The sequence below is a fragment of the Cygnus atratus genome, chromosome 8 (assembly GCF_013377495.2).
Source record: "Cygnus atratus isolate AKBS03 ecotype Queensland, Australia chromosome 8, CAtr_DNAZoo_HiC_assembly, whole genome shotgun sequence".
NCBI lineage: Eukaryota > Metazoa > Chordata > Aves > Anseriformes > Anatidae > Cygnus > Cygnus atratus.
The window spans coordinates 32964707-32991371 of NC_066369.1; the positions used below are offsets into that span (position 1 = coordinate 32964707).

Sequence of the window (26665 nt, forward strand, 5' to 3'; positions counted from 1 at the left end):
TGCATGAGAATTTCCAAAAGAATAGTGAATAACTTAGCTACAAAAAAAATTGTCCCTAGATCTGTTTATTAAAAGAATATCTGGGGAATAAAAGTCAGCCACGGTCAAGTCCAGAGACGGGTGCTTTATTCTAAAGGTGCCACTTTTTGGTTAGGCAAAGTCAGCATTGATTTGTGACCAGGTGGGAGGAGGGGGGACGTGCACATTGCTTGTGTTTCTGCTTTTCTTGCCATGCACTTGGAATTCTCGTCTGAGAGGAGACGGTCTATGTAATGCTTGCTTCTGGAGCCTGAACGCGGATGGAAAGTTCAGTGTAGGATCTAAGAGGGGCAGCAGCTGGAATTGTGGACTATGCTGTCTATCCTTTGCAGTGAAACTTAAATTTCTGATGCTTGAATTTTTTAAGCTGTGGCTTACTGATGCTGAGAGCACACACTTGTCTGGGGCAGTGCTTTTCAGGCGTCAGCAGAGGAGCAGCCACTGGTCGCAGTCACTGTAGGATATGTAGATATAATCAACTTTTTGTTTTGTTTCGTTTTTAGTTAGGATCTTTGGATATCTAAACTCCGAAGGGGCGATACTTTTGAAATTCCTGCTAAAATGGTCTCTAAATGTCCAGTCTGGTGAAGAAAGAATGAGGGAGAAACAATGCTTAAATGCTCTAGTGCTGTTGTAAAAAGTGTACTAACTTCTTTCCTCCATTTCCCCCCCCCCCCCCATTTCTCTTCCATCCTTTTATTAGCTGTATTTGTGTATTTTTAATGAAAGCTGTTGTATGTCCAGCAACCAGACTTAAAACTGTGCAACTTACAGCTCTACTAGTAACGGCCCCTCCAGATTTCCCTTGAACGGAGGAGCCCCGCCTCTGGCACGCACGGGGGACCGTCCGCGCCCCGCCGTCGTCCTGGCGCGAACGGCCTCGGGGCTTGGGGGATGTACGCATGCGCAGGTGGGCCGCCGTTGACGCCATTTGGGGAGAGTGTGGTGGCCGCGGGTTGGTCTTTGTCACGGAGCCTCCGCCCACGGTGCCTGATCCAGGCGACGCGGCGATGTCGAAAGGAGGCAGTGAGACGAACACGTATGGGCGGCCCGTCGTCTCGGCCGCCTCAGGGTCATATACGGACCGCTGCTCTTCCACGTCAGGGTTGGGTGGACGAGTGGAAGAGTTGCCCCGCTATACCCTGGGCCTGCTGCAGACGCCGCGCGGTGCGGCGGACAGCACCGGCGACTTGTCCAGCGGCGGGGCGAGGCCGGGTAGCTCCAGCGGGGTGGGCCTTGCTGCCAGTAGTAGCAGGGTGAAGCTGCCGGTTCCCGGGAGAGGAGGTGGGGTGCGGTGCGGCGTTACTATCTCTCTCCGGGTCTTTATCCCTATTCCGTTTTCTTTTGTTTCTTTTTTTTTTGCCTTCTATAGTCGATCTTCAGAAGACCCTGTATGATCAGTAGGTAAGAAGGTGCAGCGCTGTCACTTCATCATAGCTGACCTCTTCTTTGTTCAGCTGTCAGAAGAACAGAGGTGTTCCTCACCCTTCTTTAAATAAACTTTATTTTTTGCCTAACTTTTTTGATATTAGTTCCTGAGGTCTCTCCTGGGCCAATTTAAGTGGTTTGAATGTCACCACAGTGGTTGCTTTTACTAGAGGCCTGCCTGAACCAGGTTCAGGTGGTTACAGTTTGTTTTTTTTTTGTTTTTTTTTTTTTTGGCCTAGCGTTTGGAGTTGGTAGAAGTGCTGTTATCCTTCACGTGCTCTAAGAATGTTGTGGTCCTACAACATTACACTGGCATTTGTTTTCCTTTAGATAAAGCTGATTTTACACCATTTTGCTCCCTCTCTCTGGGGACAACCCCCCTGAACAGCTACTGCACACTGTATGTGTATGCATCAAACATTTCATAAGACTTGATCCTACTAGCAGAGTCTCTGTCATGACAGGCTGGAAAAAATGTCTTTTTCCTTCCGTAGAACTACTTAAAAAGAATGGGGCATTTACTGAAATGCATTTTGAAGTACATATATCTCTGTTACCTGTAAATTGGGATGAAGGTAGCACGTGGGTTTTTAGTAATCGGTACGTGATTGGTGGTGAATCCAAAATGAAAAAAAAAAAAAAAAACTTGTAATGCTAATTTGAGTAGAGCATTATTTATTTATTGAATATTTTTTTTAAAATATCTGTGGGTGGTTTGGATCCTCTGGTCTTTAGAATTACCTTTTTCACCACATTATGCCAGGTTCAGTATATTCAAAATGAATAGTTCTTCTGCTGACCGTCTGAGTGAACTTCTGCCAAGATCTGAGTGTATGATAATTTTAAAAATCATCTGTATGCATTGTGATGCAGATTTGTCTGCTTTTTAAAAATAAAATTACAGTCTGATTTAATACTGTTTGTTTTCAGATGTATCATACTGACAGTTTTGTAAGATTTCTTGCAAATAAACATGGTACTGTAAATATTTTTGTACCAATCATGATAAAATGTCACATAGTTTATGGTTCATTTAACAAAAATCGGTAAGTACTTTGTCTTTTAAATCAATTTTAATGTAATAGAACAGAAACATTTGGGTTTGTATTCCTCTTAATACCTGGAATTTTTAAATGGAAAAACTCTTACTTTATATATATTTATATATATATATATATATGTACTTTATATGTATATATATATATATATATAAAGATAAATATATATATATTTAATCTTAAATAGAAATTGTGTGTGTTAGATTACCAATGTAACGTATTTACTCATCTCAAGAGAACTGGAGATAAGTAGGATACCTTTACTAATTTACTGAAATTAAAGAGTGATTTGAGAAAAAGTTATATTGCAGGAAAAAGATATATTGCAGGATTTTAAAAATATAAGTCAATCTTAAGATACATCTGTAGAAGAAACTGCAGATAACAAGTATAACTCAGGTTACCATATGAGTTCTGAGGGTTGATCTCCGTAAATTCAAAGGGAGATCATTCTCAAATGGAGGAAATTTTGAGCATGGTTATTTATTTTCTTTTATTGTCCTCTCTTAAAAGGAATGTTCAGCTTTTTTTAAAAAAATAATCTTATTATGACCTTTTTGAACATTGGAATTTTCATAAACGCAACTGTGTAGTTTCAAATACAGATTTTAAAACTGATGGGCAAATGTGAGATAGTGTTGAATATTACGGCATTCTTTCATAAATCTAGAACTCAGAATTTGAAATTATGCATTGTAATATGACTTCTATTATATAGTTTCAGTTCAGCAATGTAAACAAAGATTTTTGTTGCTACTGCAAGTAAAGTCATTGTGGAAAATAATTGTGTCAATACCGGCTGGTTTCAAAACAAACTACTTTTTATTTCATTGCATACTTCTACTACTGTAGAGAGCTTTTATAGAAAGATATTGAGGTGTATTATTTGGTTATCTTCTAGTAAGAAAAATGAAGTTTTCTAAAGTGTGTATGTATTCTGAATAAAAACTGACACAAATCTTTTTTTAAGTTAACTGATAGGCAATGTAATGTGTCTGCTCTCAAAAGTTTTTTTTTTTTTCTTTCCCCTCAGAATCTTATCTTGGTGACAAAAGTTCTTGTGCAGAAAATGGTAGCATGTTGAATTTCACAAGTTCTTCTGTGCAAGGCCTGAATAGCACATGTATAGGAAAATTACCCCTTTCTACTAGTAGATCTATTTGCAGAAGCCATACCCCTCATATGGGATATTCAGGTAAAACTGACAGTTCTTAAAGGAAGTAGTTCAACATGTATCTCTTAACATTGTATTAAACACACTTTATTTTTTAATGTGATTATGGTGAGATACGTGAAGATTTTTAAAACAAAACTTTTTTTTTTTTTTTTTTGCCGGGGTTCTTTTTAGGCTTGTAATGCATTGTACAGCATACCGTGAAGTAATTCTTGAGTTTCTTCATGCAAGTTTTGTGCATTTTACGTTGACATCTCCAATAGTATAGAACATTAGATCTTTAAAAGAACACTTTTCACAGTAGCTCATTGGGTGGATGTTTTGCTGTGCTTATGAACGGTCATCTTACAGGGTAATGGTGCTTTGTGTCATGGTGTATTTATCTGGTAGTGCTGAAGTAATGGTATTCAAAGTTAGTCCTTTCGGTCTAAGCTTTGTCAGTTCAATTACTAATGATCTTAAGGTTATTTAGTGGTAACTCTGTAAACTAGTTACTTAAAGATTGATTTTTCAAACATCCATCTGGTAAGACTACAAATTGGGTCTCCACTCGCAACTGAATTGAATTACTTTATTGCGCAATTGAAGTTACGTGAAGTTTGTCGTTTCCTTCAGCTGTTGTGAATCCATTTTTTTTGTGTGACTACTCCAGGAATTGGAGACCAGAGTGACTATGACTTTGAAACCCATAGAGCAGATTTCTCTTTTATCTTTATGCAGCTTAACAATTAAACAAAACTGTATCTTCAGTCTCCTTTTATTGTGCAAATGTGTGTGCGTATATGTTTGCATGTGTGTGTCTATACAATTGTTTGTATTTGCTGTGTTGTATATGAAACTCTTGGCCAATCTTTCATTAATCTGTATTGGAGAAAGTGGATCTAAAATAGCACATTATAAAGAACATTGGTCATTGCATTTTTTTTTACGTGTCACAAACTAACCATCTTCCAAATAAAATTTTTGTAACTACTGTACTTAATTTAGAAACTATCATCATCATCGCCTTTAGCTGCCATTAAAAGAAGAGTAATAACTGTGATGGGGGAAGTCACGGATTGTCCTGAGTAGGACATTCAGAATAACAATTAGTTTTCAGCAGGCCTCAGGTGAAACTTTGCAAGATTGCTGTTGCTGACATCTTGTGGTCTACAGAATCTACAGAACATAGGTAGAGTAAATGAAGGATGAAGACTCAGCTGTGTGCAGCATAAAAGATTTTTAATTTTCTTGCTAATGCTCAGGTGGCAGCTAGTTGCAGATCAGCCTTTTAATTGTCAGTTCCTAGATAAACTCTGATTCTGCTTTCTTTTTGAGATTCCATGTAGGATTAGTTTTGGTTGTTGTACAAATTGAGTACACCTAGAAGAAAATGGCAGGTTTGGTATATTATGCCTTCTCAGCAGGACCATTCTGTTCTGAGAATACTTATATTCCGTTGTTTTTTGAGAGTTAATTCTGTGAAGAACAGAGGAAGATAATGGTGGAAAAGAATGTAAATGATTACCATGAAACAGATACAGATTATTAGTGTTTCGGATCAATCAATATGTATATGGTATCAAAATCCAATACTGTTTAGGTGTTTTTATATAATTCCTTGTATATGCAAGTATCTTTCTTATTTTGCGTATGTTAGACTTAGTGGTTATTTAATAATTGCATCTCTTCTGAGCGTTTAAATGAATCCATGAGGGATTAGTATGTAAATAATCTGTTCAACTCAGCTGTGGTAAGGTTTGGTTCGTCATCTATCAGAAAGTTAAGAAGCTTGAGATCACGAAGTACCTGCTTTTTATGGAGTGGTAATTGTTTCAGTATTGATCAGCAAGTTACATTTTAGCATTTAAAAATTTGTTTCAGTTTCTTATTAACTGCTTCGGTGAAATGAACTATTGTTCTCTGCATTTGGTCTTAAATTCACATTAAAAAAGGTATAGCTACCTTACTTCTACAGCATCTATTTTCTCATATGAATAGCGTAGTTTCACAGTGGTTGAAAATACTGTAACAAAATGTTAGTAGCTTCTCCAGTGAAATTTGGAAGAATGTAAAACCATTTTGCAAATGGGGAACAAAATTAGTGGAGATGCTAAGAGAAGCACTGTATTTGTATTTTTGGTCTTTCATAGATTAAAAGAAATGCAGTACGCTAGAGAAAAAGGGCATAACTCCTGTTAGTTAAATCTCTTACTTAGGGAGTGCTGTAACTTAGCACTTAACAGCAGTGCTTCTCAAGTAATGGAGCTTGATGTGGTACTTGGAGACTCTCTTACTATCAGCTAAGACATATTGTTGCACAAAGGGAAATCAGGGAAGAAGTGGCAGCATCGGCTCATTTTGTCTGACTACTTACCTCCCAATCCTTACTGCAGATAACACCTCATCTCTGAAACTATACTTACTGCCTCACTTCTTGGGCTTTAGGCACAGAAGGGCACAGAAATATTAGTGCTAGAAGATACAGAGTTGCATTAGTGTTTTTAATCAGTGCTATTTAAAGTTCAGTACAGTATGAGGAGTTGTGGGAGCAGTGAGATGAAAGAATGTGTTGAAATTAGCAACAGGACAAGAGGAAATGGCCTCAAGTTGCACCAGGGGAGGTTTAGGTTGGATATTGGGAAAATTTTCTTCACTGAAGGGGTTGTGTGATATTGTAGCAGACTGCCCAGCGAAGTAGTTGTCACTATCCCTGGAGGTGGTCAAAAGATGTGTAGATTCTATGTGGTGCTTAGGAACATGGTTTAGTGGTAGTCTTGACAGTGCTAGGTTAATGGTTGGACTTGATCTTAGAGGTCTTTTCCAAGCTAAATGATTCTATGATTCTATGAAGTTCGGCTCCAGTCAACTATACTTCATTAAACCGTAGTTGTTCACAAATCAGCTTCACAACCTTGTTTCAGTGTTCCAGTTCAGTCACAGCTTGCTCAAGCTTGGAATGTTGAAATATGATTCTATGAGTATAAAGAAGTGGGTTATAACTGAATATATGCAACTGTTTTACAGTTACATCCTCATCTGCAGTCTCTGTTCATACCGCTGCATCAGTTATTGTAGCTGTTGTAGAAGGAAGAGGCCTTGCCAGAGGTGAAGTAGGAATGGCCAGTATTGACTTAAAAAATCCTGAGGTGATATTATCACAATTTGCAGACAATACAACTTATGCCAAGGTATTGTTGCATACTTAATTTTTGTATATCTTACAAGCTGACTACTGTGGATTGCTTGCTTAAAAAAGCTTATGAACAATCAGAGATGAAACATATAGTTTTTTGAATAAATTTTTCAAAAGGAAAAGTAACAGGTTTTAGAAAATTTGCAATATTTAACATGTCTCAAGGGCTGCTGTCTTCTTTAATATGCCTCAGATTTTAGATAAACAGGAGAGAACATTTTCCAAAGGAAAAAAAAGTCCGTAAAAAGTTCCGTAAAGAGTAGTGTGTTCAAACTGTGCGAGAGTGAGTTGCCTTGTATTGAAGAGCATTGGGGAATTCATGGTAATAGAACTTGCAAGTATATTTTTCATTAGGCAGAATATCTCTGAAAGCAGAACTGCACAAGTGTGACAGGCATTTTTAGGTTGACCATAGGGTTGTCTTTGTATGGTTGCATGAATGTTCCTTCTCAGTTGGTTCCAAATTAAATATGCTCAGTTTATAGGCAAGTGTTCTGTCTACCAGTACTGCATACTCTATATTTTTATAGGCAAGTGTTCTGTCTACCAGTACTGCATACTCTATATTAATTTAGAAAGTGATTTCTGATTTATGCAACACCAATATTAATAAAACCACTTCCTTAAAAGTTTTGTTGTAGTTTTACATGCTAGAAAACAATGTAGCTAGTAGTGTATAATATTCAGACTAATAAAAAATAAAAATATAATTAATAAAAAATATTATATTATAATAATATATAAATATATTATAATATTATAATTAATAAAAGTATAATTAATAAAAATAAAAAATTCAGAATAATAAAAAATAAAATATATTAGTAGCATAAGTAGGTATGGCTCAGAATATAAACAACTGAAATCTATTTACTAAAATGTATTATAACAAGTCAGGCTCTTTTTGACCGTTAGTCTTTTAAATGTTATTCTGGTCTTAACACACATAATTACGTACTGAATCTGGCAGTTATGTAAATACTTCCATTATACATGGTACTAAAATTGAAAGTGACGTGCAGTTTGTAAATGTAGGTGCATGAGAAAGATTTAGATATTCAGATGATAATGCAGCAACTTAAATAACAATTCACTTAAGAATTTGAAATTGAAAATCTCTAATTGAAGCCCTATTTGCTTGGACCTAGAAAAAGTCACATGTAATTGTGATAATCATAGAATCACAGAACTTCCTGAGTTGGAAGGTACCCACAAAGATCATCCTGGCTCCGTACAGGAACACCCAAATACCAGACCTTGTGTCTGAGAGTGTTGTCCAAACACTTGAACTCTGGCAGGCTCATTGCTGTGACTGCTTCCCTGGGGAGCCTGTTCCAGCACCCAGCCACCCTCTCGGTGAAGAACATTTTCCCAACACCCATCCAGAACCTCCTCTGTCACATCTCCATGCCATTCCCTTGGCTCATGTCGCTGTCCCCAGAGAACAGAGATCATCTCGTGCCCCTCTGTTCCCCTTGTGAGGTAGCTGTAGGCTGCCATGAGGCCTCCCCTCAGTCTTCTTCTCCAGGCTGAACAAACCAAGGTACCTCAGCCACTCATACATCTTGCCCTCCAGACCGTTCACCATCTTCATAGCCCTCCTTTGGCCACTCTCTAATAGTTTTATGTCCTTGTTTTGAGGAACCCAAAACTGCACACAGTACTTGAGGTGAGGCCGCACCAGCGCAGAGTAGAACAGGACAAGAACTCTCCTCGACCAGCTAGCTATGGATGCTTGAGGCAGCCCAGGATATACTTTGTCCTTTTGGCTGCCATGGCATACTGTTGGCTCATACTTACCTGGCAATCAACCAGAACCCCCAGATCCCTTTTTATGGGGCTGCTCTCCAGCCTCTCATCCCCCAGAGAATGATAAAGACTACAGTTCTATAAGGAAACTAGATTATCTGTATGGGAATTGTTTACTACTTTTAAAAAGTTATTTTCATAAAGATGACAGTTACTTCTAAGAGTAAAAGGCTTTCTTTGTAGTGAGCTGTAGCTGTGTTTATAGATTGAAGTCTCTCCTGTTCCACTATGAGGGTTAAGAACTGTATAGTGTCCAGAATTTTAGCTGCACAAACACACAGTCTCCCTCTGTTTCTCTCTCTGTGCCCAAGTTTACTTTTGGTTTTGTCTTGAATTTAGTGATAAAATATAATTACAATTCCATAAGAGTCCATTTTTATTTTTCACATATCTTCTTAGTTTTCCATTTGGATTACTGAGTTCTCCGTTTTCTGGACATCTCTGATACTGTATTGACTGTAACAGCTCACTCTTCTACCCCCAATATCTTTTGATTTATTTTGTGTAATTTTTATGCTTGTTCACCTTTCCATTGTTATCTGTCCCCTCTTTCACATCTTAACTTCCAAGCACTTAAAATACAGGCTTTTTTTTCATGTTTCTCCCTTGAGAGTTTGTGGATAATTATATAAATGAATCCGACAGACGTGCTTAATGATGTTTTTTCTTTATTTATTTACTAACAAATAGAAGAGTATGTAGTATACTTTAAATCCCTACAGCAGGTATGTATCACATATTAAAATGAAAGTTTATTTAAATATGGGCGTTTTGAGCTATATTGAAAGAGAAAAAAGCGAGACTGAAAGTATATGAGGAGGTTAGAACAAAGCTGAAAACAAGTCGTAATCAAAAGATTAATGTTCAGACCCATTGCATTTCTTTGACTTCCAGAGCACCATTAACTTTTTATCTGTAAAGGCAGAAAGCCATCAGCTGTTGAAAATAAGGTCCTTCTCCCATCAGAGCCATGGAATAGAGTTTTGGATGTTTATCTCTTGCTTCGAACACAAGTATATTTTTGTGTTCAAATAACAGGGGAGAGAGAACCTCTAATTTTTTTAAATATAGTTTTATGTATATTTTTGTATATCTATAAATGCAGATACATTTAGCTTATTAATGTAGAAGCTAGTAGAAAGTTCAGTAATTACTTACAAGACTAGAATTGTGATTTTAAAGTATAACAATTCTATAATACTTTATTGCTGATACATTATAGGGTAGAACTGTTTTAGATTATAGATGGATTTTTATTGAATTATTTGGATTTTTTCTTTTTCAGGTTATTACTAAACTCAAAATTTTAACACCACTGGAAATAATAATGCCAAACACTGCTTGTGATGCAGGGAACACAAAATTGTTTGGTCTGATAACAGAACATTTCAAGGTAGCTGGTAAATTTTATTCCATGTTTTAGAGCTCTTGTTAATCTCTTTTATATGATTGTTGAGTTCAGTCTTCCACAACTTCTGAGGCCTTAAATGCAGTCAGATTTTGCATGTTTTCTATGATTTCTGACCATGTTTTTTTTTTTTTTTTTTTTCTCCATGGTAAAGAATTACCCAAACGCAGCTCCAGCACTGCTAGTTCTAATCCTGAAAATTACAGAGATAAATGTATTACTGATTAAAGCAGAAAATTTTGAAGTTGCGTCATTGAAGTAATTTTAACAATACCAAACCTAGGAAAGATTCAGAGATGAAAAAATCAAGCATTTTCCTTTCCTCCTATTTTGTTATTCTTTACTTGATAAATAGATGGGCAAATACATCACTGAATAGGAAGGAGAGTACTCACAGAGTGAGAAAGGGTGAGATGAATTAGTATATGTATTTTATGAGTATTAAAACCTCAGAACTTTAAAAGCTTTATTGTGTTTCTACTTGACTTATTTCCATGTCTACACTGTTGATGGCTTCCTCACGTAAGACCTACTTACTGACTTCCCTCGTCTTTTTCTTGCGTAAATCATTCACAAGTTACACGCATGCAGTTACATTAGCCTGTATGTCTTTATTTCCTGTTAACCAGTGAAGGCTTGATAACGATCCCTCGGGCTTAAACCTTAGAAAGCGAAAACTACAATTTCAATGTCAGCATCAATGCAAGTATGAAAATAATTCATCCCTAGAAGTCATTAGTTCAATCCAGGGTTAAACTCAGAAGTTTGAGTAGCTAGTTCTTGAGAGGAAAAGTAGTATCCAAGAAAAACCCTGTTAATTTTTTCAGAATTGGGAGTATGAGCCTTTTTATCTGTACTAAATAAAAGAGAAAGATAGATGAGTGACAATAGTGTGACTTGCATAGGGAATATGTAAGCAGACATGACAAGACTTTTGTGACTTGCCTTCTGTTAATAAACCACACTGAATACTTATGTAAAGACAGATTGCTGAAATCAGTTGATACATTTTCATGGAAACACATACCCCTAGAAAAATAGAGAAGTCTATCTGATGAAAAATTCACTTTAGCTTTTCAAACTTTTTTCCCCCCCACATCTTTACAGAATGTGACTTTCACAACTGTCCAAAGAAAATACTTCAATGAAACAAAGGGATTGGAATATATAGAACAATTGTGTGCATCTGAATTCAGCACCATTTTCATGGAGGTTCAGTCAAAGTATGTATAAATAAGGAAAAAACATACTGTGTCCAGATGAGTTTTTAACAGCTTTTTACAAATCTGTAGCTTGTTGCATTCTTGAAAGTTAGAAGGTCTTAACAGAGTTGTTTATTTTACCTTTCAATATTTCTGATGTATCCAGAAACTTAAATAAAAAGACTCCTTTGAGTTTTCACAACCTTCTATTTTTCCCTTTTCATTCTCTCCTTAATGATACACCATAACAGCTATGATTGCATTTCTTTTTGACCTCAGCAAGTATTTTCCTTGTAGCAGCCATTTTCAGTAATGATATTTTCAGTGCTGAGTCTTCATTTGAAGTCGTGTAACCGCTAAACTATGTATGTGCACAATGCCAGTTATATAATATGGGTTATTAAGTGTACAGTGACTCAAACATTCGTGAATACTTGATTTACATGCTTGTATGTGCACTTTATATGGATAAGTGCATACTTAAAATATATTGCTTTTTCAGTGCTCTCAATGCCAGTAGTTGTAAAACAGCAGAGGTGTAAATGTGATTTCTATAGTGCACAACTTGTTTTGTTTTGGTTTGTTTTTTTTGGTAATTAAATAGTACTATTCAAAATTCATTAAAGATTATTTCTTTCCAAGGTACTACTGTCTTGCAGCTGCTGCAGCTTTGCTAAAATATGTTGAGTTTATTCAAAATTCTGTTTATGCTCCTAAATCACTCAAGGTGCGTTTCCAAGGGAGTGAGAAAACAGCTATGATAGATTCATCATCAGCTCAAAATCTTGAACTAGTAACTAATAACAGAGATTCTTGGTAAGAATATTTAAGTTTTCAAATTATAATTTTATGATGTTGTATTTCACCAGATGTCCTTGACGTGTATGTCAAAGAGCTATCCATTACATTTATTTCTTTATGACAGAACTTACATACCATTCAGAGCTTTTAAGAAACTACTTTGGACAGATAAATGTGTTAAAATTCAGTGTAAAACATACAGCACAGAAAATTCTACAAGTGAATTGGAGGAGAAGGTGTTTTCTGTATCAGATCCTTACATCAAAGTCTATATTTTATTCAGAATTATAAGTGATATTTATGCAAATCACAGATTGTAGCAACATAAAAACATCATTTCTGCAAGAAGTTGAATATGTTGGATTAAAATGTCTAGATTTTACTCATTTTACGCAAGGCAAATAACCCAGACTTGAAAGGTTGCTTTGTTTTCCTTTAGCTATAAGGAATAGAGGCAAACAGAGTAATTTCTGTAATGATGGTCATGTGCAACGTTGCACTTGGTTGTGTGGTAGTTCTCCACAATGAGAACCATGTTCATAGCACTTTTCTTTGCTGGCAGTTACTTGTGTTAGGCAGAAGAAGCTGCAAGGCTTCCCTTCTCCATACTGTTACGCTTCTAGTTAGAAAGAGGAAAAACTCAAATTGCACATTGTAGACTGTCAAGGGATCCACTTCTGTTTAGTTATCACCCTGATAGAAAAAGGGGAGCGTGGAGATTCCTCGCTCTACAGATGTCACTCGTAAGAGCTTTCCACTTGAAGAGACGTTGTCCTTGCTCTACTGCTGCTGCTCTTTTTTTTCTTTTTTTTCCCCTTCTTGTGGGGATCATGAATTACACTGACAGTTGTACTCTTGAGGAGAAGTGGGAGGTAAAAAGTTTCTTTTCATCACTCATCCCCTCTTTTTCTGCTCCGTTACTTCATTTGTAATTGCAGGAGCCAGCTGCTCTGAGATCGGTACCTTAGAGCAGTATTTTCTGAAAGCAGCTCCTAAGTCCACAGATGGTTTTGAGACAAAGGAAGCCCAAGGAGGAACTGAGCAGCAGTAAACTGCTGTCAGCCTCTCTTTCTTTAGCAGTATTTTTGCAGCTATTTTTGCTGATCCAGTGGCAAGTTTGAATTGGGCCATGGACAACTATTTTCGTTACACAGATCTTACTTTTAAAGCCTGAAGTTAGATATCATTGTATCAGATATTAACAGGTAAAAGTTACTAGTAAAGACACACACCGGAAACACCTAAATCAAGTTCTTATGCCAATATTAATTCAGTAGGAGCTTATCTCAGTATTTTTACTGTATAGGGAAATGAGCCCTCAGTATTATAGTTTTTTAAAAGTATGTAATGTTGATAGTATCCCAAATGTGGAGCTCCTCTTTGAATTCATTCAAGTTTTGGCATGAGTTGCATCTTCTAACAAATAAGTCCTTAATTAAAACTGGTTTTGAATTTCCCCGTTTAATTCTCTAGAATACTGCTTTGTTCTTTTATACCATGGTAATTCAGGGCTCCCTGTATTATCTTTGTGCTGTTTATTTTGTATACCCCTATCAGATTCTTTCCTTCCTATTCAAGTTCTCATTTCAGTCAGTGGGTTTACATGGCCCTAGTCTTTTCATTGGTCTTTCAAGCAATAGCATCTATATTTCAGGTTTCTAAAACCGTTTAGCTATGTACTAGATTTAAGTATTATGGGATATTTATTTTAAACATATATAGTCAAGCCTTATGACTTGGGCTCATAAGAGAACCTGGGATGTATAGCATGTGGAAGTCAAAAACCTGCAAATAATTTTTATAAAGTTTAAGCATGTTATTTGGCTCCGATGTGGACTGGAAGTCAGTTACTTTTAAAAGAAAACAAAATCATGGCTTATTTAATTCTTATACGTCTAAGTATATTAAATCATTCTCATAAATGTATTTTAATGAAAATCATCTGATCTCTGGTAATATTCTCCTTTTGGAGGTTTTGTTTTGTTTTAAATTCAAGTAGTTCCATTGAGAGGAAAAGTGTGAACTGAAGTAGTAATGGTATACTACTGCAAAAAATGAAGAAATACTGAATACAAATGTATTTGTGTGCTTTGGAAAATGATATAATGATGGCTAATGTTATATTATATTCCATCTAAATTCCTAATCTGCAGTAGTTCATAAAATACACATAGTGAGTAGGGAGGCGCTAGGCACCCCAAAACTAAGCCTCAAATTTGTAGGATACTTTTAACTAGAAATGTCATTTGATGTTTACCATCTTTATTTTTGTGAGTGTATTATTCTCACGTATTTTGTTTTGAAAGGAACGGTCACACACTTTTTGGTGTCCTAAATTATACTAAAACTCCAGGAGGAAGTCGAAGACTCAGATCCAATATCCTGGAGCCACTAGTTGATGCTGAAACAATTAACACAAGACTGGATTGTGTTCAGGAATTACTCCAGGATGAGGAGCTGTTTTTTGGTCTTCAAGCAGGTAATAGTTTATTTTTTAATACATAATAATATATTTCTTTTAAAATATTTTTTTCTAATCTGTGAAAGGATACAATATGACTCAATCTGTTTGAAAAGTATATTATTATGGTTTGTGAGGTAATATTTTTATAATGGACATTCATTTTTTTTGAAGTTATCTTTATTGTAATACACTGACATTTTTCTTGACTATTTTTCTAAGAAATGTGAACTTATCTGATAAAGTGCATAAAAGTCAGTAAGCCAGTAAGGTGTGGTAAGTGTAGTTACGACAAAATAATTTAGATAGCTAATATTAAAGTTTTTTGTTTTTGTTTTCTGGTAAATAATTTATGAAAATAGGACAAAAGGAAAAGATTAGTATAAATATTACTAGGCAATTGTGTGCATTTTTTAAAGAAATAGATTTTTAATATCATTTTATTACAATGTCATTTAAGTTTCTGATCTGTTTACTTTTGTTTTACAGTTATCTCAAAATTCCTGGATACAGAACAACTGCTTTCAGTTTTGGTACAAATTCCAAAGCAGGATACAGTATGTTTCAAAATAAATGTTAGATGATCAGTTACCTGGATATAACATGCAATATACAAATGTGATATATATATATAGAGAGATATGAAAAAAGGCTGCACCTTAAAAATCGACTAATGTTATCATAGATTTAGTTTGTATCTTATTTTATAGCAGTTGAAGGTTCTCAAAGGAGAATGTTAGGAAAATTCAGGTTTGCTGCAGTGTTTCATCTTAATTGATGCAAATTGAACTTCAAAAGTGTTCAATCATTCATCACTCCCCACATTTATTCTTCATAAATGTACATACTACTCAATAGTGGTAGGATAAAAAGGAATTTTCACATCAGCATGAAAGAAAAAACTGTATAGTGGAAATACGGTCTTTTATTTTTGGAGGTTAATACAGTTTTTGATAGCCTAAAGAAAATAATGCATCTTTCTTACAGGAAATTCAAAAAAAATCCGAGTTTTCATGTAATATAACTCGATAGAAATTACTCTTTATAACCTAAAAAATATCTTGAAAAAGATTCTTGAGAAGCACTTTGACTTTGCTCAACTGTGTTTATAATACAGAGATACAGATAAACTTAAATCTGCATTCAGTTAATAAATGAATTGTGTAAACCTACAAAGCCAGAAATGCTTTACCCTGTTAGTTTCCAAGATACAGACGTTGTATGAGTTAAGCACAGCTTTTTCACTGGGGAGTTAAGTGTTTTCCTTTGAACAGCAACCACCTGATAGAAAGTAGTATGTTCAGTTGTACAGCAGTACCAAAAAAGAAGTTTCCTTTGAAGTGACTTCTCTAATATGCAGAGAACCTTACAGCTCAGACATAGAGAGAGATACCTAGGTTACAAATAGTGTCTTGAAGTCCTTTGTGCCTCCAGTTCTCAGCTTGACCCATGCTTTTCTGTTAACAAGGCATAATAAATGTTTTGGAGAACTGAGTACGCAGTTTTCTCAGTTTCCTGGCTTATGGATTCAAGGAATACTCTGCTCTTATGTGTTGCCATAGTTCACGCATTGCACAAGGGAGACTAAAATGAGATGCAGATAAAAGCATTTATTCATAACAGCATAACAAGGCAATAAAGCCATAAACGCTTACAGCCAACAGTGTTTAATTGAAAGAGGAGCAGTGCTTTGATTATGTTAAGACTTCAGAGGGAAGGTGTCTTGTCCCTTATCCACTTGACAGTGATAGGCATGGTTTCAGTCTGAGTTTCTTATGCACGTTGTATCCATTAGAGTACATTAAAGAACTTAACTAACAGAAGGCTTCCATCACAAATCACCATTGGAAGAATTAATGAATATACCTTCAGATTCGAGTTCCCCTTTTAAGTCTTTTAGGAGTTTGAGACAGATTTAATCTTCCACCTTGAAGGTCAGGCTGTAATGTTTTTAACTAGGAGACAGTTGTGGTTAACTGCAGTAAGGTTTCTTTACCTTCAGTATGCCAGGGTGTCTTTTTCAGACTGGTGAGGTCAGCTCCTGTTCTTAACTACTTCATAAACAAAAATTGTTGAAGCAGGGTTATAAAAGTGTTTTCCTAGCGAGTATTGACGTTTTTCAGTGAGGTACAATTTTTTTTTTCATCAGATTTTACCTCTATCAATCCATATGTTACCACATGCAGTAGAATTATCGAAGTAGGATAAATACATATGGCTTACGTGTAGCTCTTGGTTAAGGCCAGACACAACAGTTAACTACAGTGGGCTTGAGATAACTGAATTTCCACTTCTGTCTGCTAAGCATATTGTGATCCTACCATTATAAGTTATGTTGGCCTGTTGCACTTAAGTAGGAGATTTCTGCCAGTGCTGTTGAGGCTTATACTTGCCTGTGTTTATACCAGTATGCAAGCATCGTGGAGCCTTATGGGTTTTTCACCTCTCAGTTTTTTCTCACATACTGACTTACCTACTTAGATAAATAACTTGTCTAATGCCAGTTAAAGACTTCAGCAGGACTGTAATAAATGCAGGTAAGTCTTTTTAATGACATATTCCAAAAGGTGAACATGTATTGCTCACAGCTTTCCTTGTGGAAATCTGTAACTTGAATGCAGAATCAGCTATATGGCTAAAACTGTCAGACTGAATGCATTTATGTATATGTAGGACCATGTACACCAAACTTTTGAGCGTGGTGTTTTCAATCTTGACTGGCTCCAGTATAGCAGAGCTTACTATTCATCCAGCAGACACATTCAATCAAGAGCTAGCTTAGTTGCTTTTATCAAGCGGTAAATTAACCAATTCAGCATGTTCCACTCCCACTCTCTATAAAAAGTTTCATCACAGATGCTCCACCAGCCAACAGATGAGGTGCTTATCTGAGAAACCTACAGTTTCAGTCATTAGAAATGTGAGTAGTATGTTCAGCATGAGCATTCTCTCATTCTAAGAAGGACCATCCACTGACAGTCTTGCTGAGATGTGCTACCTGAGGAGGGGGGGAGGCAAATTTCCTTAAAAGAACCTCTAGTCTCAATCACAGATCCATGGAAATTGGATCAACATCCAGCTTCTGGTAGAAGTGAGGACTGCCTGCTCTGGATGACCTGATCACCCATCTGAAGAACAAATTCAGTAGACTTCTGCTGAAGTTCCAGGCCCATGAGAGATTAGTTCCTTCTTTCTCAGGGTGAAGATACCAGTATTTTTGGTTTGGGTGATTTTCCAGGAAATAAAGTTAAACTAGGGCTGATACACTGCCATAGCACTTAAATCGGTAGGACATAAATCCCTAGTGGGGGGGGGGGGGGGGGGAAAAAAGACAACTGCTTCTCTGAATCTTCATGTTTTACTTACCAGAGTATGATGTTCGAAAATTAATGTAAGACTGTGAAAGATAGGCTTGCACTTCAGTCATTAATATTGAATTATAAAGAATATTATATAGGAGAATCAGTCATGATGATTGTATTCATTTCCTGTCTTTGATGCTGAAGTGTACCATGTATAAAGCTACACTTTTAACGCTGGTTCTATTAAAGTTCCTGTAAGAACTGTTTTGGTAAAGATACATTCCATTTTGATATACCGGCTTCTCACATATGACTATCCATCTCCTTTTGATGTCAAATTCTGTCATGAGACTTAGACCCCATACTTTTTGCGGATTATGATTCCTCTGTTAGTACATTAACATTGTTTAGTCCTCCTCTATCTTCTATGTAAAACGAATTTATATAAAAGGTAAGACAAAGCAAGAGATGCTCCCTACCACAGGAGTAAAGTTTATATTATACTCAGATGTGACAAAATTTTAATGAAAGCCTTACTCAGAGATTCATGCTAAAAACTGACACTGGATTTGCTTTGGAACCAAACAACGTGCTTATCAGTTTCTAAAATTACTCTCAGGCAAAGAGATGCTTGCATTTTTTTTCTCTTTTCAAAGCACTATCTTCTCATATTGATAGGATGAAATACAGAAAAATGCATGGCTCTAGCTTTTGTATGCAGTTTCACATACTGTTTCACAGTAACAGTAGGGGAATAAGCAAGTATGCATTCCGATGAAGAATAAATGTTATTGTCAAGGTAACGCTGTTATTCAGGTTGTTATTCAAGTCATATTTTGTGTGTATGAGATTCCTTCCCCCTTCCCTCCATTACCCTGCTAGCTTCTGAAAGGGTGTAAGATTTTTTTCGTGCGTGTGTGTATATAACATACATGTAGAGTACACATACACAATGTATATGTGTGCGTATACACTTTTTTACTCCCTTTCATAAAATAGCAGGATTATAATTTCCTTTAAGTCTCTTATCTGAAAGTACAAGAGCATACAATGCAGTACATATGCTATGTGATAATGACAACAGCAAAATTCTTTTCTAGAAGTGTTAACAGGACATACAAAATAGGGTAGAATGTATATATGTGGGGAAAAAAGTCTCAAGAGCAGTAATTTCTGCAAGCAAAAATACTTAACATTCATTGATTTATTTTTTAAATTATAATAAGGATTTAAATGTCCAGCAGAGGGCAACAAAGATGATACGGGGCCTTGGAGCATCTTTGCTATGAGGAAAGACTGAGAGACCTGGGTCTGTTCAGCCTTGAGAAGACTGAGAAGGGGATCTTATGAATGTTTAGAAATATCTTAAGCATGGGAGACAGTGGGATTTGGCCAACCTCTTTTCAGTGGTTTGTGGGCATAGGACAAGGGGCAATTGCGAAAAAATGGAGCACAGGAAGTTCTGCACCAACATGCAAAAGAACTTCATGGTGAGAGTGACAGAGCACTGGAACAGGCTGCCCAGGGAGGTTGTTGAGTCTCCTTCTCTGGAGGTATTCAAGGCCCATCTGGACGCCTACCTGGGCAACCTGCTCTAGAGAACCTGCTTTGGCAGGGGGGTTGGATCTCTTGAGGTTCCTTCCAACCCCTACAATTCTGTGATTCTGTGAAACACGTCAACCAAAACTACGTCAAGCAAATTGGGCTATGTGGTTTGTAACGTTTATGAAAAGGACCATGCTTCTTAATTATAATGCATGTAGTGGCTTTGAAACAGTCTGTACTTTTGATGTAGAAGATTAAAAGAAGCCTTTGCAGCTTGGGTTAGTGAAGTGTTCTCAGAGTTGATCATTATCAGTGGAGATGTAAGAAAAATACCAGTTACTGCTGGGCAATTTACAATAGCAGGCAATGTAAAAATTCTGTAGATGTTTTTTATGCAGTTATATACCAAGCTGACAAAACGACCTTATAAAGTATTTTAGCAATGTTCCTTGGAGATTAAAAATACAAACTCATTAATAGTCACAATGTGAATTTTACTGTATCTTAAGTATTTTCTTTAAACAGACATACACACCTCTAATATTTGTAAATTTTTTAACAGGTTAAAACTGCTGAATCAAAAATAACTAACTTAATTTACCTGAAGCATACTCTAGAACTTGTGGAGCCCCTAAAAGTAAGCTGTATCTGTCATTTTTTTCTTTGTAATGTACAAACCAGTTTGCCCTTCTTTATACATGTTACACTGGATAGATTTACTTTATATCTTGCAGAACACAGTACTGCCAACGTAGTCCGTTAACTCTTAAGCCAATTGAAAGAAAGTACTTGAGCTCAATACTCCTAAGAACTAGATTCCTGTTGTTACCTGAATATGATTTTATAACATACATTTACCTGCTCAGGTTCTGTAAGCTGCTTATCCAACAGCTGTCAGCCCTTTAAAAGTGCTATGAAAAGAATTAACTGTTTGTGTTCATATTGTACAGACTGCTTTAAGAAGCTGTAACACACCACTGCTAAAGGCCTATTACAGTTCTCTTGAAGATAGAAGGTATTATGATGATAATTTTTTATCTTTGCTTATTTGTAGTTACAGGTATAGCTCTATTGTTTTGACTAAAAGCTGACATTGACTTAAAAAAATAATTAAATTTTCAACAAACAAATGCAGGGGGAAAAAAAGCAGCAAAATGGAAAATTAACCATCGATACTGTAATTGCTGATGAGCTATACTCCATTAGAAATTACTATGAAAATACAAAAGTAGTAAAGACAAAGTAGAAAAGACGAAAGTTCCCTGCAGTCCTTATAGTAATACAAAAATAAACTGTTGCTTATATAATTGAGAATTTATATCTCCGAAAGATTTGAATTATATTATCAATCAGGCTTAGGTATATTTGTACTTCATTCTGAGGTGGGAAATACACATGAAATTTAGTGTTTGTTTTCAACAGTAGAAAATTTGCTTCTGTTATTTGTAATTTCAGAATGATAATGCAAATAAAAACTAAAATATTACATTGCTAATAAGTAACACTACTAATATTGCAGGTTTGGAATTATACTTGAGAAGATTACAACTGTAATTAATGATGATACAAGGTACACAAAAGGATGTCTGAGTATGAGGACACAAAAATGCTATGCTGTTAAGCCAAACATCAATGAATTCCTTGACATAGCTCGTAGAACATACACAGAAATTGTTGATGACATAGCAGGTATCTCCAAACCAAAACTTTTATTTACTTGCAGTTCAAAAAACGTTGTATCTGGCATACAGAAGCCACATAATCATGCTTTATAGCCTTATACAGAAAATGTATTTAGTATTGTTATAAACTGGTCATCACTGATGAGTAACTAAAGTACTTTTGATACATACGTTCAGATTCTCCGTTTGTAGGTAAAAACTCGATTTCATTTAAATGAGGATGAACAATTACATTCTGACTCATTTATTTGACTCCTCTGCTCCTTATCCTCTAAAAATACAGAAAAGTTAAAGCATAATAATTATTCCAACTAAAACAATTCTGTATAAAAAAATGAATTATTTTTATTAGCTTAAAATATCTCAGTACTTTCTTCTTTATATTTTGACCAGCCTTGACCTATCTGTGGGCTGTTTTTCAGCCAAGCTATTAGGAGTTGGAAAGTACAAATTAAAGAAATTTTAGCGTATTATTTATTACTGTGCTTTATTAACCTTTGTGTTTATCCTTAATTTAAAATAGATGAAAAAATATCCTCAGGAATGGATTTTTTTTTCTTTAGTTCAAAATTTTAGTTTTTAAATTCTAGTCAAAAAAGTTTTAGTTTGATTTCTAGCTAGAGGACCAGCTTTTTAGTTTTCTGTATAATTAGAAAAATTACAAAGTATCAGAAACTTTAGCATCTGTAATATGTTGTGAACCTCCTGTTTCCTTCCAGGCTTATAGTCTATATAATACATGGTGAAAAATACAGACGTTACTGCTTTTTCTTTCCTAAACCTTCCAAAATTTGGTAGCTGCGAGGACTAAAGAGTGTGTCGACATCTGTGTTCCCCTTGCCTGTTTTTACTGTAGCCAATGTGCTTGGAGAAGGGGTTTTTCTCTCTTTTGTTCTTTACCACATTATACTCTAAGCAACTCCAAGACTGAAATATCCAGAATGGCCTATAACTTTGTTGGTCTACATCATGGGTGCTTGGAACACAAAAGTGAACAAGCTTAGAGCAGCAAGCATCAGGAAACACCACTAAATAAATCCAGCCTTTCTTCTCAAAGGAATACCACTATTTGCATTGTTCAGAAGTCCCATAACTTTGTAATACATCTTCTTCAACCATGTAACAGTTTCCTATGTACACCCATCTCATCTAGAAACAAGACTGATTTAAGGGTGGGATTACAAATGTAAAGCATTACCCTCAGTGAGGGGTGGAAGACTGCTTAGAGTCATTTAAAGAACACGCAAATAAATCTGATTCCCCATGGTTTTTTTTTTTCCAATCCCTTTATACAGCCAATTTTTTACATTAATACATTAATTAGATCCCATAGATCCACTTTTAAGGCCTTTAGTCATGTTACTTATCTGACATGTTCGACCTATGTAAATCACTTCCGCAGTTTGTGCATATAAGTATGTATGCATGTGTGTATGTAATTTGGTTCCAATCTTTATTTGTGATACGTAGGTATGATAACACAACTTGCAGAAAAGTACAACCTACCAATGAAAACAAGTTTCAGTTCTGCTCGTGGATTTTTTATCCAGATGAATGCTGATTGTTCAACACTGCCCAGTGGCCAACTTCCTTCAGAATTTACAAAGGTATCTGCACTAGAGATGTTTTCTTCAAAATACTTTTGAATGAGTAACTTATATAAAATGTATAATACACTAATAAAACACATACGGTAATTTAAATAATTAAAATAATTTCAGTGAATATACCTAGAAATAAATGAAGGTGTAATTGGTATGTTTTTTATAACCACACTATTTCTAGCTATACTTAATATAGTAAGAAATACGCAATTACATGCAATTATGTTGTTTGCAATTATAAAGTTGTGTATCTTGCCGATAACTGCATTCTTTTGCGAGGATTTTTTTCCTAAATAGACTTTTATGAAATGAAACAAGGCATTATTTTTTCCCCTTTTTTTTCCTATGTTTTTCCCAGTTTGCTTTTAGAAACTGTTTTTCGCTTCTGATTATGTGACAAGTTCTTACTGTTGGTTTGAATTCCCCATAGATCACTAAAATGAAAAACACGTATAGCTTCACTTCAGCAGACTTAATAAAAATGAATGAGAGATGTCAGGAGTCCCTGAGAGAAATATATCACATGACATACTTGTAAGACCACTTAAAACTATTAAATGTTTGTGCTAACAGCATTTATTTTATCCCATTAACAGCTAATTACATGTTTTCTTAATGCTACCTTTTTGTTAAATTATGGTTACTTACAGAAATAATCCAAAGTGACACTGATCAAGTATAGTACCTGAGAGAAAGGAAGTAACATGGTGTTTATTGTATTAAGATGATTACAAATACATAGGCATTTATTTAGAAATGTAGCCTTTGTAATTATTTTTATGGATGAATTATCTCCATAAAATGGCACAGTAAATGTATTAATTTTTTAATGGAGAATCATTAATTTTAGTCACTCTTGCATTTACAGTAGAATTACCTATATCTGTATTTTTGTCCTTGCTGCACCCTGTGTTGCTCTGTTGTTTCAGAAGACTTACTAGGTGTAACATTTCACGTGAATTTTATGAAAATTATTTTTAGAAACCATGTTTGTTTGCATGAAGGCATAAGGGAATTAGAGTCATATTTGAGATGTTAATAGAACATACTTGACTCCACAGCTATATTTGTAGTTAATTCTTTATGAAGCTTTCTTACGAGCTGTTGGTATTTGAGCTATGTGTCTTGTGTCTGATAGCAGTAATTAATCTGAGATTACTGTATAAGATCTTAATATACTTCAAAGAAATCAACGTATTTGCCTGCATTTGATAACCTCACATCCTAACATATGGAGTATAAACATTATTAACTGTTGCTTTATTTCCATAAGGTGTATAAAGTGACACTAGGTACTGTACAACAGCTAAATCAGTGTCTTATTTTAGAATCGTGTGTAAGCTACTGAACGAGATCTATGAACATATTCATTGCCTATACAAGCTGTCTGATACTGTGTCAATGCTGGACATGCTGCTTTCATTCGCCCATGTCTGCACTGTTTCCGACTATGGTAAGTTTCTTGTTTGATTCTGTCATAGGCCAATTAAAGACCCTCCTGCTGGAGGATATCCAAGTTGTTTGTCTGGTTCTCCAATTGCTAAGCCCATGTCATTTATTTTTCTAGGTCTCAGTAGGCTCTAAGTATCTTGGTCTATCCTTGCCAGTTTTGTGCTGATACTCTTCCTATTTCTATCCACTGGAAATACATTCTGCCATTTAGATGCTGTAAGCCTTCATAGCCAGTCTTTTCAAGTTAGCCAGTGTAAGCGTATTCTTTTCAAAAGTATGTCGTCTGTGAACGTGCTGAGTTTACCCTTCTGTTCCAAAAGGCCACAAGATTATATAAGGAGGTCAGCCTTCTTATACCTTAAGACAAAATAAGTGGCTAACTTCTTTATTTGCTTCAACTTTTGTAACACTTTTAGATATTTTTGGGAAGTAGAGTCTTCTAAGGAATCCAAGATCATGTGCTTACTTGCATATTATTCACCTCCTGGGTCAGAAGTTTGGTTGTATTGCATCACTGGGTCATTCTGCTTCCCTAGCCCATTTTTGCAATGTACAAATGAACTCATGGTCTTCAGTTAGTGCTGACCTGAGATACCTATCTGTACAACCAATGCAAACCTGAGGTACTTATCTAGAGTACAATGCTGTGTAGATGCTAAATCACATTAGGTCTGGAAAGCCATCTCTGTAGGTGTATTAGCTCATCATTACTGATGCTGCTCTGAAATTTCCTGTACAGGAGTAGAGCTTGTTTACTTTGCAGTATCGCAGTGATTCTTTATGTGCAGATGATTCCATTCGCATCAGTAACTGGTACACTTGAGTCATTGCAACCTTTTTCACGCCAAATGAATCAGAGCACAACTGTACTTCAGCAGTTAATAATGAGTCTAAAGCTGCTTTGCTTCTCCTGTAAATCTGCAGTTTCCACTGCCAGGCCTGAATGTGTATCTGCCCAAAGAAACAGACTGTCATTTGTAGCTTTCAGTCTCCTGTGCCACTTGACTCTCTCTCTCCTAAACCATTAAATGGCTAAAAGCTACACGTGGTAGTTAGAGTTGCTCAATGTTGAAACTTGAAAACCTGCTTTGGCATTTCTTTCTTGAAGGCTGTTCCATTTAAACAGATAAGCAATTTTAACAATACTTCCTTGTTAGCCTGCAGTAGTGCCATAGAAGTAGACAGAGAGGAGGCATAAGGAATAGGTTGAGAAAAAAACTGTTTGGACAGAAATACATACAGATAGTCCCAGTATCAAATGGATCTACATAGGCATGGTACATACACGGATTATCAATATACTATAAAAACAAAAATTAAAGGCAACTTCCTTGCTTCCTATGCTTATCTAATAATATATATGTATTAGTAACAGGTAGAGTTCATGACTTCCCTGTATTTTGTAAGTTTATTTTTATACTGCTACATAGTAGATATAAAAATGAAACTGGGTTCCACATTCTCCATTTGAATTACTTTTGAAGTTTCACTGTTTGTATTTTTCTTTATTACTGGAGTTCTGTACTACTTACCGTGCAACACAAACACTATGTTAATTTAGAAATATAGCGTTAGTTATGGGATTCTTTTTGTAGTAATAAATCTTGAGGGCTTGAAAGATGATCAGAATCTATATCTGAAAATAGCCGGTAATTCTTTCAAGTGCTCTATCTTAGTCTTGCTGACTACAGGAAAGTAAAAATTAGGGAATTGGGACCACAGAGTTTGACTTCCGTAAGAATGGATTTATTTCAGACCACACTAGTTTAGTGACTTAAAGGTTTCCATAACTCTACAAAGCTTTGTATCCTTTTTCTCTTTTAGTTCGTCCAGAATTTACAGATACTTTAGCGATCAAGCAGGGATGGCATCCCATTCTTGAAAAGATAGCTATGGAGAAACCTGTATCTAACAACACATACCTGACAGAGGGTAGCAACTTTCTCATTATTACAGGACCAAATATGAGTGGAAAATCAACATATCTAAAACAGATTGCACTCTGTCAAATTATGGCCCAGATTGGTGAGTAAGACTATACCATATTTGTAATCTTTTGCACCACTTTTATTGGTTTCTTGTTAAAAATAGAATTATTGTTGAAGCTTAATGTTTCAGTTTCAAGAATAAGATTCTATCTAAATAGTAAAATCTAATGTTTAGTTCTTTTGATGGGTGGACCATTCAGGGGATAAGGAATTGGCTTGAAAGTTGCACCCAGAGAGTGGTGGTCAGTGGCTCTGTGTCTGTCCAGGTGGAGGCCAGTGATGAGTGGTGTACCTCAGGGGTCCATCCTTGGACTGGTACCGACAGTTTAATATCTGTATCAGTGACACAGACGATGGGAGCACAGCCTCAGCAAGTTTGCAGATGACACTAAGATGAGTGGTACAGTCAATACAACATAAGGAAGGGATGCCATCAAAGGGGCCTGGACAAAAGCGTGGTGCGCCCACGTGAACCTAATGAGGTTCAACAAGTCTGAGTTAAAGGTGCTGCAGCTGGGTCAGAGCAATCTCAGACAT

The 26665-nt window shown here is 35.8% G+C and overlaps 1 protein-coding gene across 7 annotated transcripts in view; it reads left to right on the top strand.

Annotated features, from left to right (window-relative positions):
- Nucleotides 1-304: 304 nt before the first annotated feature.
- Nucleotides 305-26665, top strand: part of MSH4 (mutS homolog 4) — a 36724-nt gene continuing 10363 nt past the window's right edge. For all 7 annotated transcript variants that reach the window (XR_007708592.1, XR_004781395.2, XR_004781396.2 and 4 more), the window contains exons 1-15: nt 305-1323; nt 3559-3720; nt 6706-6869; nt 9969-10076; nt 11199-11314; nt 11936-12109; nt 14401-14573; nt 15045-15112; nt 19965-20039; nt 20353-20417; nt 20922-21091; nt 22555-22691; nt 23119-23222; nt 24017-24141; nt 25965-26165. Coding sequence is in view for 3 of the 7 variants with exons in the window: in XM_035564361.2 (XP_035420254.1) it covers nt 942-1323; nt 3559-3720; nt 6706-6869; nt 9969-10076; nt 11199-11314; nt 11936-12109; nt 14401-14573; nt 15045-15112; nt 19965-20039; nt 20353-20417; nt 20922-21091; nt 22555-22691; nt 23119-23222; nt 24017-24141; nt 25965-26165 (2224 nt within the window). In the remaining 4 variants the exon portion in view is untranslated. The remainder of the gene's footprint in view (nt 1324-3558; nt 3721-6705; nt 6870-9968; nt 10077-11198; nt 11315-11935; nt 12110-14400; nt 14574-15044; nt 15113-19964; nt 20040-20352; nt 20418-20921; nt 21092-22554; nt 22692-23118; nt 23223-24016; nt 24142-25964; nt 26166-26665) is intronic.